Source organism: Pinus tabuliformis, chromosome 5_1 (assembly GCF_031772625.1).
Source record: "Pinus tabuliformis cultivar Carrire ecotype Pingquan chromosome 5_1, CPIR1, whole genome shotgun sequence".
Classification (NCBI taxonomy): Eukaryota; Viridiplantae; Streptophyta; class Pinopsida; order Pinales; family Pinaceae; genus Pinus; species Pinus tabuliformis.
Window position 1 is genome coordinate 387,026,113 of NC_142305.1, and position 19,556 is coordinate 387,045,668.

A 19,556-nucleotide genomic window follows, 5' to 3' on the forward strand; every position below is an offset into this window, starting at 1 on the left:
CTTTTCACTTTCATAATCTCCCTTTCAAATGGCCATTCGATGGCGTACACAAATATTGCCATAAAAGGACAATGAAAGATCACCATATAATGGGAGAGAAATTTAGTAATGAATATAATTATCTATATATAATTTTTTTTAAAGATAATGTAATATACAAAGTGTTTTTGAAGCAATAATACATCGAAATAATTAGATGTAATTTTTTTTATAATATATATGAGTTGTTTTTGGTATGAATTTTTAGATTTTTTTGGTGTTAGAATTGGTTGAAAATTTTAAGGTGAAATATTTTTTATTTTTTTGGTGTAAGCTTGATAGATCTTTTTTCTATTAATATTTTCTAAATATAAGTATATGTCTGACAAAAAGGCCTCAACTTGTTGCGAGGAAACCAGGTCTAGGAAACTAGGTCTGTTGACCACTTGTTTGCTTCGAATTATGTCCAAAATTTAAATAAAGTTTTCATGACCATCTAAGCTACATTGGAAGTTTTATCTACTATAGAATTCAAGTTAAAACAATAAATATTATCTGACATATAAACAAAATTATATTTGAAGATCTGCTTCATTCATCTGATGAGTCCACCGGGGTTGGGGCTTTTGCGTTAGATCCGGGATTTCGCTTCTCTTCATGTCTTGTATGCTCTGTTTAATCCTGTTCACCGATTTCGCTTCTCTTCATGTCTTGTATGTTGTGTTCGTGAAGTTGTTTCGGTGCAGTTGCACGTGGACAAAAACTTCCAAAAAAATCACTAAAGACGACTCCTAGTATTTATGATAAAATATTTTGAATTTTAGTAAAATTTATAAGAAAATTGAAATTAATTATATATATATATATATATATGAAGAGTAGATTTTGCTTTAATTTTAATGAGATATATTGTAAAAATAAGTTTGAGATATATAATTTGTATTAAATGTTTTAAATATTTTTCCAAATCTATCTGTACATTTAAAAATACATTTTAAATAATGAATAATCACCATTCTACTAAAATTATAGGATGAAATTCTAATAAAAACTTAAAACATAAAATAATTAAATTAAATCTTAAAAAATAAAAACACTAAAAAAATTAATTTTAATTTGAAATTAAAAAAAAAAATTCAAAATATAATTTAAATATTTTATTTTTAAATTAACATATTAAGCTTAAAAAAAATTTAAAATCTTGTAATTTGAGTTTATTAGTTTTTATTTTTTAAATTAAATTAAATTAATAATAAAAAATTCTAGAGTTGTTTTTAGTGAGATTTTTTAGACTTTTTGCTGTCAGAAAAATTTGACTTGAAATCTTGATTTGTGTTATTTAAACTGGTTTTTTAATTATATGTATGATTCAGCGCCCTGAAAAAACCCTTGGACACTTAAATTGTGCAAAAATTACCCATCAAATTTATTTCATTAAATTCCTACCAAATTTTAAAAAAATTAAAAGAAACAACCCATAAAATTATTTTTTTAAATATCACACTAAATACAACTCTAAAAATTATAATTTCAGCAGCAATTAAATATCCCAGAAATGATTTACTAAAAACAAATGGGATAAAAAAGATTTGAACTTGTACAAACACGAGGTGGTATGACTTCCGAAACTAGCTGACTAATATCGACTGGTTAAAAGTGAAACTGGAACGGCACTTTTCGAGACGCTGTCCAGTAATTTTTTCAAATTTGCAGGCTACACTGAACTCAATTAGACGAGTAATTTGCAATGATCGGCTGACATGGGTTCAGAGGAGGTTGCTGGATGATTCGTGACCTGGGAAATGAGGCCAGTGCTTGAGTGGCAGTACTAGTACTCAAATCTCAAACAGTGGATATGCCAATGTTGCATGCACATTAGTACATTCTGCAGCTGTACTTGGTTATCCTGTTATTGACTCTCGTGTCCTCAAAATGTCGTTTCTTTGGCACTGGTATTGGGATATTTCTGCGCATGATTGCTTTGTAGAAAATCCTATGAGAAGAGTGCACAGTTAATTTCTGATACAACTCTGGAGAATTTTATGAATGGTTTCTGTGCCGAGAATTTTATGAATGGTTTTTAGGTTGAGTATAGATGAAAATGCCACTCTAGGGCCAGCTTCCAAAATTTGTGTTTAGTATTGAATTTTGATTGTTGCGATTGTATTACGTTTGATTTTGGCAGAAAATATGGTTGTTGCAGTGGATGGGTACTTATAGGATATGGTTAGTGTGGGCTTACAAGAGATACAATAAGGATGGCTGCCTGCAAACTTGTTTTTGCATCTGTTTGAGTACAATTTATGAGCAGTTCTGCCTGAATTAGTTGACACATGATGGAAAAATCAGTATTGTTGGTTGTTTTGATTGTTGGGGTTTTTGTCTTTGGAGAGTTCAAGCATGCCATTGCCGAAAGGTCGGGAGGAAAATACCATCTTCCTCAAAGAGGAAAGCCACATTCTCCATCATATGCACCAATGCATTCTCCCAAATCACAGAGTCCACATCATCCTCCATATTCAAGTCTCAGTATGGTGCCTGGTCCTTCAGTCCTTCCATCGATTCATCATTCATCTGCTCCTTCCATAAGAACATTTACAAGCACAAGCCCAAGCCCATCTTTTTTCAAACCAGGTATGTCCGTGGCTCCTTCCATAAGAACATTTACAAGCACAAGCCCAAGCCCAAGCCCATCTTTTTTCAAACCAGGTATGTCCGTGGCTCCTATGGCTTCAATCTGTAAGTGTACTGCCAAATCTATTTTCGCATGTTTCAGTGAATGTATAAGCCCAGGCCCAAGCCCAAGCCAATCTTTTCTCAAAGCAGCTAAGTCCGTGGCTCCTGTGGCTACAATGTGTGAGTGTACTGCCAACTCTATTTTTTCATGTTTAAGTGAATGTTGGATAATGTAGAGAGGAGTACTCCGACTTATATCTAGCAATGTGACTTTGTTAGAGATCTGCACTTTGCATATTTGGTGCTTGCAGCTCAAAACCTGGGTTTTGTATGAGGAGTATTGACTATGGTTTTTGTTGATTTAACTATTGTGATTTCAGCAACAACCCTACAGCAAACAAAGCCCCTGAAGTCCACAAGACATGAAATTCAACATCTCAAAGTTCTGATCATTGTGGCCATTGCTCTTGTGCTCCTCATTTTAGGGGCCATCATCATCCTTTTCACATATTGGACTTGTACATGGGTGTCCAGGAGTCGTTTATGTCCAGTTCTTCCATCATCTCAACCTCCAGCATTACGAAAACAGTCAGATATTGATGACTCAGGTTGGGTACTAATTCATGGAACCGCTTTCTGTCAATGTTTGAACAAGTTACTATTCGATATTCTTCTCAGAATACTAAACTTTCAATCGGGAAAATGAATCTAATCTTTCCACAAGATGCTTATATCTATGCCGAAATATGTTCTTTGTTGGTTTTACATATACTGTAAAAGTTTGCTATGGAGAAGGGAATGTCTTTTAACCTAAGCATCATAAACAAGAATTTTGGGGAAGAAAACCCGTTATAGAGACTGGCATTCTTCTCATAGCCTCTTTATGATCCTTATTGCAAATTAAATTTAAACTCAAAATTTTCTTTAACCAAATTGCATTTTACTTATGTGCAGATGCCAATAATGGAATGTCACTTGGCCCCTTGCTTACTCGTTTCAGCTCTTTCAGAACTGGTAAAAGGAAGGGATGCGCATCTGCTATAGAGTATTCTGTTTTACAAGCAGCTACAAATAATTTTAGTAGCTATAACCTCCTTGGGCAGGGAGGCTTTGGTTCTGTATACAGAGCTCAGTTCCCTGATGATTTTTGTGTTGCGGTCAAGATGCTAGATGAAAACAGAAAACAGGCAGACTATGAATTTCAGGTATGAATATCAAGATTCCAAGTCTTTGAATCTGCCTGCGTTGGTTTGAAGCATGTACCTGGAAGAGGTTTTGTGACATTTAGGACAGTGAATTGCATTTACATATATGCATGTTGCAGAGTGAAGTTGAACTAATGAGCAAAATCAGGCATCCAAACCTCGTGTCTTTGTTGGGTTTCTGTGTCCATGGGAAGAGAAGGCTGCTAGTATACGAGCTTATGCAAAACGGTTCTTTGGAAGCACACTTACACGGTAAGTCTCCTCATTTATGTAGTGAGCCCCAAGTTGTATGCTTGCAGCTTTATATATGCTTGAGCCACAGGAGATGCACTAAGTAGTTCTTCCTCTTCTCCGAAGAGATCAATAAATTTCATTCTTCATTCTTTCTTCTGTGTTTGTATTATCACTAATAGCCAGACAACTGAGCTAAGTTATCCATGCTACAATGATTCCTTCAAGTCAATGTGGTTTCACTGGCAGGTCCATCTCATGGATCTGCACTTACATGGCATCTGCGTATGAAGATTGCTCTTGATACGGCCAGGTAAAGCTTCTATAACCAATGAATCGAGGGGTAATACGTGGTTAAATGGTTCCATCCTTGAGTTCCATCTCCTTGTTTTCGATTGAAGACTAATCTTTCTATTTAGAACAATTCACAAACTGTGGTCTTCTGTTGATTCTTGGAAGTTTCAACAGTATGAGGTGCTCTAGCTATCTAACACTGGCTGCCTTACAAAATCAACATTTTTTATTGCTGATTAATACTTTGATGTTATACCGATCATAATACTTTATAGTATATACTGACACATTAAAAAGTTAATAACTTTATTTCTCTTTTGTTGGTCTTTCTAGGACCATATTCTTTTCCATTTCCTGTTTCCTCTTAGAGATGCTTGGAATTTCCCCTTTTTTAGGGTATTGATTGATGGATTGAGGACTGTGATACTAGTCTTTTATTAGTATGTTTTAGTTTGTTATATTAAAGTGGTGGAAATCCTTTATATAAAAGTATGATTGATACACATTAATGGACTAGCAACTTTGTTTCTTCTTCGTTGGCCATTCTAGGAGCATATCATTTTCTCTTTTCCTGTTTCCTTCCTGACATCATTGGAATTTGCTCATTCTTTAGGGTCTTAATGATTGCATTGAAGAGATAGATACTAATCCTTTATTTATATGTTTTGGTTTCAGTAGAAAATGGTGAGTTCAATAAGGTGACAACTGCGTACATCTAGGACTTCAACAACCATACCATTTGACTCAGAGTGACGAACAAAGAAGTGAAGCTGGGCCACCAAGTTCATTGGTGTGTTGATCATGCCAATTGAAAAAGAGACAGAGATGTTCAACATCTGCATTCTTGAAGATGCCTGTTAAAAAGCTAGATCAGCAGAATCTGAGGATAATTGCAGGAAGCCAAATAGTGCTGATAGTGCTAATTCCACTTCAAGAAAGGAGACCATTGTAAAAGATGACATGACCAGGAAAGCATTTGGCAGGAAGGTGTTGTAGAAGGCTAACTTCAATTTGCCAAAAGGAGGACATAGTGTGTTGGAGAAGAAAAGGACACTATTTTGCAATTATTGCAAGCACAAAGGAAATGTGAATGGTGATTGTTGGAGACTACATCTGGTATTTAAAGGGGAATTTTGAGGTCAAGATTAAAAAATGGACCCTAGAACAAAAAATGTACTATTAGTATCAACTTAAAAAGAATCAATGGGAGTCAAGATGATCATGTCAACCATAAGGGTCAATAGTTTTGGAAGGAAAGAAAGAAAACTATTTTTTTCTTGCATTTTCAATTTATCTCCTTAGAGGGTTACTCAAGTTTCATGTAGGCACTTGTTGGATGTGGAATCAGATTCCACATTTTGGGTGTATCACTCTGCATAACTTTAATAAAACCATGGCGAGACACATTGGATATACATGAAAAAGTGACAAGAAACATATTTTTTTCATGTATTTCAATGTATCTTAGTGTGGGTCGATGGAAAGTATGCAAATTGGTACTTGCAGGATGTGGAATCCAATTCCACATCAACAAGTGCCTACGTTTGAAATTTGAGTAAACAAAAAGTAGTTTTATTTCTTTCCCTTGAAAATTCATTGCTCCCACTGTTTTAAATATTATTTTCTTTAGGAGGCCCATTTTAGATTCCAAATTTCCCCTAATGAAAAGCACCAAAATTGTATCATGACAAGGCAAAGACTCAAGAGAAAAATAAATCCTTGTACTTGACTCTGAAGAAAAAACATTTCCCTAATAACAATGGTCCAACATAGTCATGTGTTGTTATTGGTGACAACCAATGTCATGTCATTGATGTCAAAGGAGTTATAATGTCTTGGATGTCTTGAAATATTATTGAGTGTTTGTTGAAGTTATGACAATCAAATGTGTATGTAGATGGTCTAGTGGATAGTCCTTTTCGAGAGCTTTCCAACTATATACTGCAATTGGTCAAACTATTCCGGAATGAGAAGATAGGCCAGTTTGAAAGTGCCCAATGGTGCAAAGAATTAAAACACCAAATTTGTTAAAGATCATGTAGCTTTAGGGTGGATCCATGCATTTGTGGGCAATCGACGGTTGTTGACATGTGGATATGTCCACCGTTTAACGGGCTTGACCACCGAACAACTTAGGGCGGATCTGACGGTTATAGATGTTATGTGGTTGATACATGGCAGATGGAGCGCAAAGTTGTGTGATAGTTAATGAAGGTTCCACACCCCCCTCCCCCCTTCTGACCTCTACCATGTAGAACCAATAGAAACATGACACTTGGTAGATGCCAGGTGGACCCTCCAACACAAGTGGGTGATGACGTGGCCCTTTGATGTGGATGCATAGGTGCCAACACCAAATAGGACACACGGGTAGCATAGTGTTGGTGACAAGTGGCAGCACGAGATTGGTGCATAAGTACACATGGCTGATGACATGGACGTACACATGAATGATGATGTGGCAATATGAAAAAATGATGTGGCAGTATGATGGGGCACCACATGGCATGTTTAGTCAACATTTTTGGATGGCCAATCGAGCCAAATATGAGTGACTCATGGCACCACGTGGCATGATGATGTCATGGTAACATTAGCATCTGATTGAACATGGACCCTTAAGGACTACATCACATGGCACAATTATATGAAGGAATTGGGCAAGCCCAAGGGGCTACCCCGGTCATGGTCTTGGCGCCAAAAGTAGGTTATATGGAAATTTGATTGTCGACCCCAAACTCAAATTATCGTTGAACCCAACAATGACTCGAGGGCACCCACACACCCACACACACACACACGCACATGTGTGTGTGTGTGTGTGCAGGTGTGGTGCAATAGAGAGCAACGATTTGATTTGAAACACAACAGGTAGTGTGGCTCTATGGTCAAGCACGAAGGTTTTTGGCTCTATTGTGAGGTCAAGTCATGGCTCGTCATTGGCATATGGTTTTCGGTCTAAGACAAAATGTATGCAGGTTTTTTGGCTTTGTCATAAGGTCGAGTCTTGACTTATCGTTTGCATGGTTTACGTTTTGAGGCACAGCATTTAGTGTGTGGTGAAGTGGTAAAGCAGATATGGTTTTCAACTCTATGACAAGGTTGAGTCTTGGCTTGTCGCCGACATATGGTTTCCGGTCCGAGATAAAATGTGTGAAGCTTTTCGGCTCTGTCGTGAGGTCGAGTCTTTGCTTATCATTGGCATTTGGTTTTGATTGTGGTTTCGGTATATGGTTTGATTGACGTTAAAATAATTTTTGACGAATGGCATAAACAAGGAACACAATAGCGGAGTTGGTATTGAGTCTAATTCCGCCACGGGATGTCATGGGTTCGAGTCCTGTCGGGCTTGCTGAAATTTCTTTTTGGACTTGGAAGTGCATTCTGTTGAACATGAGTTGAATCTGTGAGGTACATTTTGTTGAATGTGCACCGGAAAAGTGCATTCTATAGATTGCGGATCAGAAAGGTGCTTTTTGTTGAACTATTAATTTTTATAATGTTTTGTGGGTCTTTTTGAGGCCCAAATTGATTATTGAAAAGGGGCAAATGGAAAGAAATTTTTGTAGTCTGAATGGGGGCCATGAAAAGTCATGTAGACAAGTTTTTGAGGGCAAGCGGCTATATCTCTTTTGTTATTGTCAAAATGGTCTAGGGCTTATGAACAGGTTTAGCCTTGGTACAAGAAATGAATAAGATGTTGCTGTTGATGATTGCAGAATAGGTTGAGATTACATTGATATGATAAGATTTGTAAGGAGTATTTATTATGTTTTGAGCTTATGGATCTAGTTTGAAAGATTGTGAAAAGTGGTCCACAATTTTTTGGTGAAGGAGGTGGGTGCCTCTATCAAATATTGGTGCCTCAATCAAGTTGGTGCCTACAACAAGTTGGTGCTTGCACATTTTTGGGGGTTGGTGCCTGGAAATTGATTTTGGGGGTTGGTTCCTCCAACAGGTTGGGGCCTGCATATTGATATAATCAAAGATTGAAGAAAGGAAGAAGATTTGTGGTTTCCTCACACAAGTGTTTCCACACATATTTGGTGTTCATGTGTATTGATGTGATGATTGATTTTATTGATGCTCTGTTATGCTTTCAGTTATGTTAATTTGTGAAATGGTATAAATTGGTTAAATTGGCCATCACATTGATTCACCCCCTTTCTCAGTGCAATCATAATTCTAACAATTGGTAACAAAGCAAGTCCATTCAAGAACAATTAATCACTGGAAGGTTGATCACAGTGAACATGGCCAATCTTAGATCTTTAGGCAAGCCTCCTTAGTTTAATGGAACAAACTATGCTTTTTGGAAAATAAGAATGGGAACCTACATTATGTCTTTAGGTACTAATGTATGGATCATGGCTGTGGGAAAGCACCCCCCTGCATCTGCTTGGGAGCGGATCTAGAGCGACCTCAGGAGCACACTTCCTTAAAAAAAATTTGCTCCCTGCCTTTTCGGGAGTGAAAGAAGGAGCGGTCAGGGAGCGATTACTCCTTGACCACTCTCGTTCACTCTCGGAGCTATTTTTTAAATTGGGAGTGGTCGGGGATTGCTCACTCTCGACCGCTCCCGTGTGCCAAAATTCATTCCCTGTTGAAAAATTGCGCACCTGGTTTTCTTTTTTAGAGGGAGGGGAGGGGCCAAAAGAATAAAGGCCTCCTCCCCTCCCACAATCCATCATTTGCATGATTGAGAGTGCTATTGGAGCTTGAGTTGAGGAGGTGAGTGAAAGGAAGATTGAGAGGGTTGTTTGAAGAGCTTGCAAGGGAGATTGGTGCTTGGGATTGAAGGCAGCATTGGGGAGCCAAAGAGGTAGGGTCTAGACTCTAATCCCATTCTTTTTGTTTTTCCATTTAGCGATAGAATTTGTGTTTTTTATATGTTCATTGTTGAATGAAAGGTGTTACCTTCGCTCTTTTCCATTCCCATCCCTCCATTTTATTGCAGGCAAGAAACTATAACTCCACCAAACATCATGGCTATATGGCTTGGCATTCTCTTGATGTTGGTTCCTTTTTTGTTATGATGGTGTTGGGGAGCAGAAGGAGTGATGAAGAGGATGAAGAAGTGGGTAGTGGTGGATTTGGAAACCCTGGAGAGGAGGAGTACCAAGAGGAAGAGGAGGAGGATAATGAGAGTGGAGATGATGAGGGAAAAAAAACCAAAGTAGACCAAACCCCCTTGTGGAAATATGTTACTAGGCTTTCAAGAGGGAAAGGGGGTGGAACCACTAAATTTACATGCCCCCATTGCAAAATCACTTTCATAGGTTCATACACCCATGCCAAAAAGCATCTTTGTGGGAAAATGGCATGGGATGGAAATAAACAAATAGGAATCAAAACTTGTGGAAGTGTGTCACAACAACAAAGAACCAAATACATAAGGGAAGAGGAGGAAGCCCAATACAAATCTAAAAGATCAAAGGGTGACTTTGAACATGACACCACTAGCCCACAATCACATAGACTAAGAACTCCATCAACATCCACCCATGGTAGTGGATATGAAGGCATAGGCACAAACATCCCTTTAAGGCATAAAACCATATCAAATTTCCTTGATCAAGGGTGTAGGGATGATGTGGATGCAAAAATTTTCCGGTTTCTCTATGCATGTGGGATACCATTCAATGTTCTTCGCTCACCTTATTGGCATGAAATGGTTGGTGCCATCAATGATGCCCCTAAAGGATACAAGAGCCTTGGGTATGACAGGGCTAGAACCATGGGACTTGATCATGAAAAAGCCAAAATAACACATGCTTTGGGTAAATTGACAAATTCTTGGAATGACTATGGGGTATCCATTGTATTTGATGGTTGGACAAATGTAAAAGGCAAGCCATTGATAAGTGTTCTTGGTGTGTCTGCTAGTGGTGCAATCTTCCTTTGAGCTCTTGATTACTCAGAAAGGTTCAAGGCTGCCATCAACATTGCATAACCATTACTTCAAACAATTGAAAGTATTTGGCCATACAATGTCATCCAAGTCATCACTGATAATGCTTCTAATTATAAGGTAGCGGGAACAATCATTGAGGATAAATACCCCAACATATTTTGGTCTGGGTGTTTGGTTCACACAATGAACCTTTTGATGCATGATATTATTAAGAACAAAGAACCTCAATATATGGATTGGTGATTTATATAAGAGAGGCAAGAGAATGATAAAATTTATTACCAAGCATAGTAATGCCCATGGGCTTTTCCGTAGTCACTCAAGGTTGGAGTTGTTGAAGCTTGGGAAGACTAGATTTTCTAGATATTACCTCACCTTCAGGCGCCTTTTGAAGGTAAGAGAGTCATTGGCTAGCATGGTATCAAGTCAACATTGACAGGTATTAAAGGACAGGGCTCCAATCGCACTTGATAGGGAAGGTTTTGTAGAGGTGGAGGAGACCGCTCTTGACGGTTTGTTTTGGGGATGTGTGAGGGAAGTTTTGCAATACACCAAGCCCATTTATAACATGATGTGTTTGGTAGATACAGATTCACCAATGATTGGGGAGGTGTATGAGCAGATGGATAACCTATTGGGGCAAATAAAAGATATTATTTAGCCAAAAGATCCCAACTTGTGTGATATTATTTACAATTTTGTGTGTGCACAGTGGGATAAATGTAATGTTCGACTACATGCCTTGGCATATATCCTTATGCGAAAATACTACTCTTCATCTTGGTTGGGAAAACCTGCACTTGGGGGTGTGGTTAGGAGAAAACCCCATACAGATTCAGAGGTACAAAATGGGTATATGACATCATTAGAAAAGCTGGTCCCTGACAGGGAGGAGTGTGTTAGATTGCGTGGAAAATTAGGCAAATACTTCAATAGCACTGGAATGTTTGGTTCTTTGCATGCAATAGACGATAGGGACAGTTTGGATGCTATCACATGGTGGGATATGTATGGCGATGATGGAATTTTGGTAAGATTGGCAAAAAAAGTGCTTTCACAGGTTTTAAATACTTCTTCTGTAGAAAGGTGTTGGAGCACCTATAACTTCATCCATAATGTGAGAGGAAACTACCTCAATGAAAACCAGGTAGAAAGCTTGGTTTTGGTGCACTACAACTTGAGGTTGTTGACATATTATTGTGAGTGGGCTTGTGCTAATACATCATATATGACTTGGGACAACAACCTAGAGGAAGATAATTTGGAGGATGGAGCTATACATCTAGAAGAATTGGAAACATAAATTTTGAAAGATGATGATGAAGTAACAACAACAACCATGCCACCCCCATCATCCACTAGCAGTGCACGAGTTCCACAAGCTTTGCTGCCATCACCTCCATCTACATCCTCACGTCAAGGTCATGTGCCTTTTGGTTCGGGTTTTGGACATGGTCATCTGACTATGTGGGAGGAGACTCTCAATAGACCACGAGAAAATAAATTAGAAATTTCTCATGACGAGAGGAAGCAGTAGATAATAGATTTACTTGTTTTTTCTAGTTTCTAGTATTTTTTATTATTGTTGACTCTTTCACATTTAATATGATATTTTTTGTAAACAATATATGACAATTTAAGTTTGAAGTTTGAAGTTGGCAATTATAACTCATTGGTAACGAATTATGAATATGATGCTTCGTGAAAGTTGAAAGTTGAAACATTTCATTTCATGTTATATATTCTTTTTTATAATTTAGTTACTTGGTAATGGTAATAGTTACAAGTACAACATTAGTGATCAATGATGACAAATGTTATATATTGAATTTTGAAAGCTTGAAACTTTAAGATTAATGAATCATGAGACCTCGATATGTTGTATGTTACTGATTTGTGGACGTGTTTGATGAAGATTATAACTTCTAGATAATTGATGTTATATGGTTTAATCCATGTTTTTATGCTTTTTATATCTAATTCATCATTCTACATGCTTTTGTTGACATAAATGCTTCAAAATATATAAAAATATACATTAAATAAAAATTCACTCCTAATTTACTCTCGACCTAGGAGCTTTTGAAAATGTTGCTCCCCGCTCCTGCTTCACGCTTCCGCTTTCGCTCCAAGCAGCCCTATATTCAATAATCCATACCAAGTGTTATCACCAAAAAATGATCACCTAACCATTTCTAACTAGGTGGATCGAAATACACCATGTAGATTTAATTTTACCTTAGTAAAATCACTTTCACTGTGGAAAATAATTTATTAAACCACTTTTATTAAATTATTTTCTGATTTAAATAAAAGAAACCCATGAGAATAATTAGATAAATCATTATTTATTTAATTTTCTCTACGAATGATTATTAAATCATTATTTAATAATTATTCCCTGTCACATTTGACTAAATCCCCTAGGAATATTTAAATAAATCATTATTTATTTGAATTTCCTTATTTCTGTTATTAGAATAATTATTAAATCACTATTTATTAAATTATTTTCTGATTTAAATAAAAAAACCCCATGAGAATAATTAGATAAATCATTATTTATTTAATTTTCTCTAAGAATGATTATTATTTAATAATTATTTCTTGTCACATTTGACTAAATCCCTTAGGAATATTTAAAAAAATCATTATTTATTTGAATTTCCTTATTTCTGTTATTAGAATAATTATTAAATCACTATTTAATAGTTATTTTGATTTCACACCGTTATTGTTTCTTGCGAAATAATTAATAAATCATTTTATTTGTTAATTATTTCTAAATAAAGGTATTTAACCATTTTAAATTCCTTTTTCCTCTCCAATAAATATAATAAAGTATTTCAAGTAGTTAGATTTGAATTTGGTTAATAATATTTTATTATTCTCCATTTTCGAGATTAACTCCATACTTTGCTATATAAAGGAGGGTTTTCATTCATTCATGACCATGATCATAATTATCGCCATTTTTCTTGAGCTCCCACTTTGAGTTCTTCACTTTTGTTTGGGTTTTTCACATTGAGAGAAAAGATCAATTTTCAGAAGCATCAAGGATATCAAAGGACCCATCCCACGGAGGGGACTTACAGATCAATCTGCAGATCTCCTTCACTAGGTGTTATCAACAAAAGATTAATTCATTTAAAATTGTTTTTTCAATTGGGTTATTATATTGGATTCTTTATATTGCTGCTTTTTGTTTTGGGTTATATCTTCTTTTACTATAGGTTTTCTATTTGTGTTTTAGATCTAAGACAACATTAACCATCAACTTGTTGTTAGGGTCACTTGTCACCTAGTGACTTAACTGAAGTATTTTTGGTACACCTTCCAAGAATTTTCACACTAACAAATGGCGACTCCACTAGGTCTTTAGTTACACATTTGTCGTCCAACAAATGGCGACTCCACTGGTGTAATAACAACGTTCTTGGGTGATTGAAGTTTCAGAAAATTTCAGGGTTTTATTCAACTATTTTTTCTCTCAATTTCTATTTATAGTATTAAACCCTATTTTGTCAAATTTTTGGATTTTGTTGGGTTTCTGGTCTTTCTCGCAGGTCACAGGTACCAGCCGAGCAAGAGACGACAAAATCTGTGCGAGATCTGCCGACTGAGACTATCGGGAATAGAGCTCACTTTTTAACCTCATAAGTGAGTTGCAGAGCACATTTTTTGGCTGAAAAACTGTGTTTTCCTCAAAAACAGGTCAGTACCTGCGTATTGTACCTTTTCTAAAAAAATTCAAATTTTTTACATATTTGCTGAGAGTGCTGTCTGCAGACTGGTTTGGGTTCTTCATATTTGTTTGTCAGTCTCCCTTAGGCCTAGATCCACTTGATTTGTGTCTTTGACGAAGGAAATAACCCCCTAGGGTTTAGAGTATACCTCCACATTATTAGGAAAATATTTGCTGAATGAGGAATCAAGGGTTTTCAACATTTTCAACCACAGTTTTTCAGATCTGATCCATTACTTTTGAGATCCATTGGATAGGTTTATTTTACTTTTTCTCCCTTTAGAGTTTGGGTTTGCCTTTTCCCCCTTAGGATCCCCTTGAGCATCCTAGGTCTTAGAGCTTCATACCTGTCTTTTGCAGCATTTTTCGCCTCTGATTTTTGCTATTTGTCTGCACCATTTCCACCAGATTAAATCCTTTAGATCCCAGTCCCTTGATATTAGATCTTTTTGGCCTCTTCTTTGTGTCTTTGAGTTGCTTGTTTTGCCTTCTCTTGCTTAGCTGCTTAGTAGCCCTTGTGAGTGGGGTGTTGTGTGCTTGATTGGTTGTTTATTGTCCTGTCATTTTCAGATTCATTTACGATATTTCAACATTTTACTTTCAACAGCATATGGCATCATGAAACATGCTTAATTAACTCGTCCAATTGACACATCATTTTCACACACTCACACCTTAAGCGAACATGAGCTTGGTTAACACCGCCAAGCCAAGACTTGAAACACTACACCTTAATAAATCAACACACATAGATTAAGCCCACTTGGGCATCAGGGCCAAACAATATTTGTAGTGTAGGTGTAGGGTCGGTGGGATAGGCTTCCAATAACACCCATCAGTCACTTTTCATTGAGACATAGAAGTTGACATATTAGGGAGCTTAAAATCCTTCACCATCCCACAGTCAAAGCCAGAGTGCGTTAGAAACCTGATTCAGAGGGGGTTAGGCTAGGTCATCGTGTGAGCAGTTCTCCTCGGGGCTACCCAACCCGTGGCAGGGAATTCTGTGAGTGGCTGACTACTAAGAAGCTCAAGACTCGACCACCCCCGTGGGACAAAGGTAACCGTAGTGACCAATCTTAGGAAAACACCTTATAGGACTGGCTGTGGGAAGCAGTTGGTCCTCTACCCCACCTTTCTTTGGACAACTCTGCTTGCAGGGATGAGATTCCGTCAAGTAAGAAGTTCTTTGGAAGGCCATCTGAAACAATAGATCTAGGATTGTTTGAGGATTTAGATCACCTATAGGCTAGAGGTATTTTTCTTTGATAAGATGTGTTTTCTTGTATTAGAGTAACATCATTAAATAGTTAGTTTACACTTGGCACCACTGCACTAGGTGTTTGTTTTTTGTTTGTTGCTCTTTTATTCCTATCATCTCTCTTTAGTCTAGACACCATAGTGCCTCCAAGGCATTTGTTGTGTTGAATTCGAGGGCTTCATCTTCAATTCCCGTTAGGCCATATTACTCCTCCCCGTCGAGTTTGAGTTCATCCTCCCAATCCTCCATCGAGTCATCATTCTGATTCTGATTTTGATTCTGTTGATTCATCTCGTTCATCCTCTGATTCCGTGTCTTCTCAACCCCATATTGCCATCATGTTAGGCACCAATGCGGGTGCAGGAACCTAGGGCGGTAACCCAGGTGCTAACCAGGGTGCCCCCACTAGTGGAACCCCAATTGATGTGGTCACTCCTACTCCCTTACTTCCTCTTGTTGTTGGTTTAAGTCTCCCAGATTTTGACCAACATATCAATGATCTCTTCTCCACGATCTTGCATGGCCAACAATGCCCACGAAACTCCCTTCAGACATCCCAAAGTTTGAAGGTAATCTTGGAGAAGACCCAACTAATCATGTTCGCTCCTTCCATATGTGGTGTTCATCCAACTCCATTACTGAAGAATCCATTCGTCTTCGGTAGTTCCAACGCACGCTGGAGCTGCTTGAAGTGGTATGTAGACCAAAGCAGGGAAACCCATTCCACTTTAGCGACTCTTGCCACAACATTTCTTTCATATTTTCAGTTACCTCTCCGTTATGATACTGGTACCGAACTTTTGACTTCATTCCGTCAAACTTCTGCCACCCGCCTTTCCAACCATGTTCAGGAATGGCGTAGAAGGAGGAGTATCTGTAGAGCTCCTGACTTCGAAGACCGAGTCTACATGGATTGGTTTCTTAGATTGTTGCTGGCCCCCATTTGCAAAAGATGTCGCATCACACTTTCCTCAATCCGAGGAAGAAGCACTCCAAATAGCTCTCAAATTTGATTTGATTTATGCCCAGTCAGGTTATGTTTACACTGTCATCCCCGATTTGCCTCGGCCTGGTGCTGCTAATGCGCTAGGGGCATCTCATGCCGCTGATGGCATAGTTGGAATTATATCACACCCTCAGCCATATGCTCCACCTCAGATGAGTTATGGTCAACCTCAGAGAGGGACCAGTCCCATGTACAATTATCCCTCCCCTAATCCTCCTCATGACAATCCTTATCCAGGTCCTAGCACACCATATGCATATCCTCCTTCGCATCAACAGATGCCAAGGCCAACTGTTGCTCCTCCTTATACCAATTTGCCCCATCTCCCTATTGTCCGTATGCACAACCTAGCGCTCCAACCCCTTCGGCACCAATGCCTCAGCCCCCCATGCATGTTCCCCCTCCATTGCAGCAACCACCTCCTCCACAAGGACAAGTATATGCTCAACAAAGTGGACCCAACCCCCCAATCCCAAGAAAAAGGGGAAGTGTAATAGGAACCAACAGTCTCAAGGTAATCAAGGCAACCAGGGTCCTTCACTCAATGCCCCTCAGGGTACTCAACCTAATCCCGCAACCCAGCAACAGGGCAGTTAGTCCAAGCAGAACAAGAATCTTCATATAAACAAACCTTGTGCTTGTTGCGGAGTCTATGGTCATTAGACCCATGAGTGTCCTCTTTTACCTCAAATGCAACAAGCATGGGAAGCTCAAGCAACTTTTCGAGGCTCGCAGCCCATCTCTCCTCCTCCTCTTCCTGCTTCATCCTAACCGGCCATGCTTACCAATCCTTTTCCTCAACAAGGGTACATAGCTACTCAATCTACACAAGGTCAAGCAGCAACTCCACCACCTCTGGTCAATGTGATTATCAGATTCTCATGATGAATTCTGATGAGGTAAATATCGAACAAGTCAACCTCTAGACTTGATCGCGCTAATATGAAAAGACACCTGCTAAGTCTGCGACTGAGTCCCAACCCAAAGGGTCTACCGAGCCTCTATCGTCACCCAATGGTACCTTACAGATCCCTCAACCTAAGGTTGAGGTCATACCCAAGATCCCCAAAGGTCTGTTACGTTGAAATGTTGCTTCTACCAAAGTCGCCCATACATATAGCATAGTAGATGACTTGGTACAGTCTCCTACTGCCATGTCAACGCTGGAAGTTCTCCAGATGTGCCCATCACAATGAAAATATCTACTATCTTCTCTAGGCGTCGTGGATCCTCAAGATGATCAAATGATTGTCTTTCATGTTGACAAGTCAGATAACCCTCCCTTACCTTCATCTGTTGCTTTCCAAATTCCAGTCTCCATTCGAAACGCCACTGTCCAACAGTGTATCATTGACGAAGGTGCATCCACTTGTGTGATGGCCGCCAATGTTTGGAAACAACTTGGTTCCCCTGACCTATCCCCATCCACCATCACTTTGTGTGCATGGGACAGTCATCCTTCACAGCCCCTTGGCTTATACCGCAACTGCCCAGTCACAGTTGCTGGCAAGATCATCTGTATTGATATCGAAGTCATTGATGCTCCCTTAGACTATAACATCCTTTTGGGTCGTATCTATACTTATGCCATGTCAGCTGTCGCATCGACGGTTCATCGCAAGATGTGCTTTCCCCATAATGGAAAGATCGTCACAATAGATCAATTGACGTATTATGATCCAAAAGCCTAGACTTCACCTCAGACCAACATTTCTTTCGTGGATGACAATAAGACTGTCTCTGTTTCTCCAGGAGTCTATAAAGATTCCTCTTTACTTGGTGCTTACTATGGCCCCCCGCCTAATCCTTCTGAGCCTAGCTCATCGAGTGTTTGCATGCTCCAAGCATCGCGGGCCACCCACAAACGGGCCACTATGCCTTCACAACAGTCCGCACCTTCACAACCTGTTGTGCCTGACTTAACTCCGCTTGTCGGTACAACTCCTCAAGGATCACTTCCTTCTCCTAGTATCTCTCCTAATCCATTTCCGCCTGGAACCGTTCCCCTAGGCCTTAACCATTGTGGAGTAGTTCCTCTAGGCCACTATCCTTTTGGTTATGGCTATGTTGAGTCTACCCAATATTACCTTAGGGATCCCAGTCTGGTACATTGATCCCCCCCGCAAACACTCCACCTAATCAATTGAAACCTTACACCGCTTTGACCCCAGTCCAACCAGTTGTTCCTACCCCTACCTTTGCTTTAGTACCTCAGCAACCTCAACAGGGGCCTAGTCCTGTTGCGAAAGCATTTGCAAGGGGGGGAAATCCGAAAGAAGGGAACTCAAGACAAGGCTCCCCCAACAACTCCAACTCCCCCTAAGCCACCAAAGCCTCTTCCTCCTTGCACTTTGTGTGATGTTGTCGGTCACGCCACCAATAACTGTCCTGAACTTCCTCATGTTAAGGATGTGGTCACTGATGCCTTCCCTAATTCCAACCTTCCTGAGGTGCATGTCACCTTCCCTGAGTCAACTACGAAAATCCGATCATTGCGCACAAACCACCCTTGCGATTTGTGTGATAACTATGGCCACTATTCCCATCATTGTCCCCGTCTCAAAGATTTTCGTGATACACTTCAAGTGCTTCGCGAATTAGAGGCCGCTCGTAATGAGTCCACTTCTCCTTTACCTGCGGATTCTGGTCCCACTTCTACACCAGAACAGGAGGTCTCTACAACACCCATTATGATCCCTCCCCCTGATGTCGAGATGACAGATAATTCTGCTCCTATTCTCTACTTGTCGTCATTCATGAGATCGTTACCTGGAAACTCCCCAGACGTTTCTTTTCGTGCTTCTGTTGAACCTTCCTCATCAAGCACATTGGTCTCAACATCGGTAGATATTCCATCTACTAGTCATATGTCTCCCACTTTTGACGATGCGTATGTGAACCTTGTCTCTCATGAAGAGGCTTCAGGTAGCTCTTTGCCATCATGTGGTCCTTCTTCCTCTAGTTCACCCATCTTCCATTTTGATGAAGACATTATGGAAGCTATGACCACCCCTGATTATCCTTGGGATGATATGCACCATCATGCGTACTTCCTTCCACAACAGACCCATGACCAATATGTTGTGGAGTCCAAAGACTTCATTCATAGTGAGTTCGATTGGTTTAGTTACCCCTTACTTTGAACCCAAGATTTCGATCCACATCCACCATGTGGCCATTGTTAAATTTCCATGACCTTGGGTCTAGGTTAGAGTCGTAAAATCACTGACGCTACTAAATCAAGA

General features: G+C 39.0%; 1 protein-coding gene across 2 annotated transcripts in view; it reads left to right on the forward strand.

The window, feature by feature from the left end:
- The first annotated feature begins 1,603 nt into the window (after positions 1–1,603).
- Positions 1,604–19,556, forward strand: part of LOC149165070 (putative receptor-like protein kinase At1g80640) — a 57,695-nt gene continuing 39,742 nt past the window's right edge. Inside the window, exons 1-5 of one of the 2 annotated variants that reach the window (XM_089432231.1) lie at positions 1,604–1,931; positions 3,036–3,263; positions 3,610–3,860; positions 3,980–4,112; positions 4,341–4,404. In XM_089432231.1, the coding sequence (XP_089288357.1) occupies positions 3,624–3,860; positions 3,980–4,112; positions 4,341–4,404 (434 nt within the window). In that variant the 5' untranslated portion in view covers positions 1,604–1,931; positions 3,036–3,263; positions 3,610–3,623. The other variant, XM_089432230.1, reaches the window with a different exon arrangement.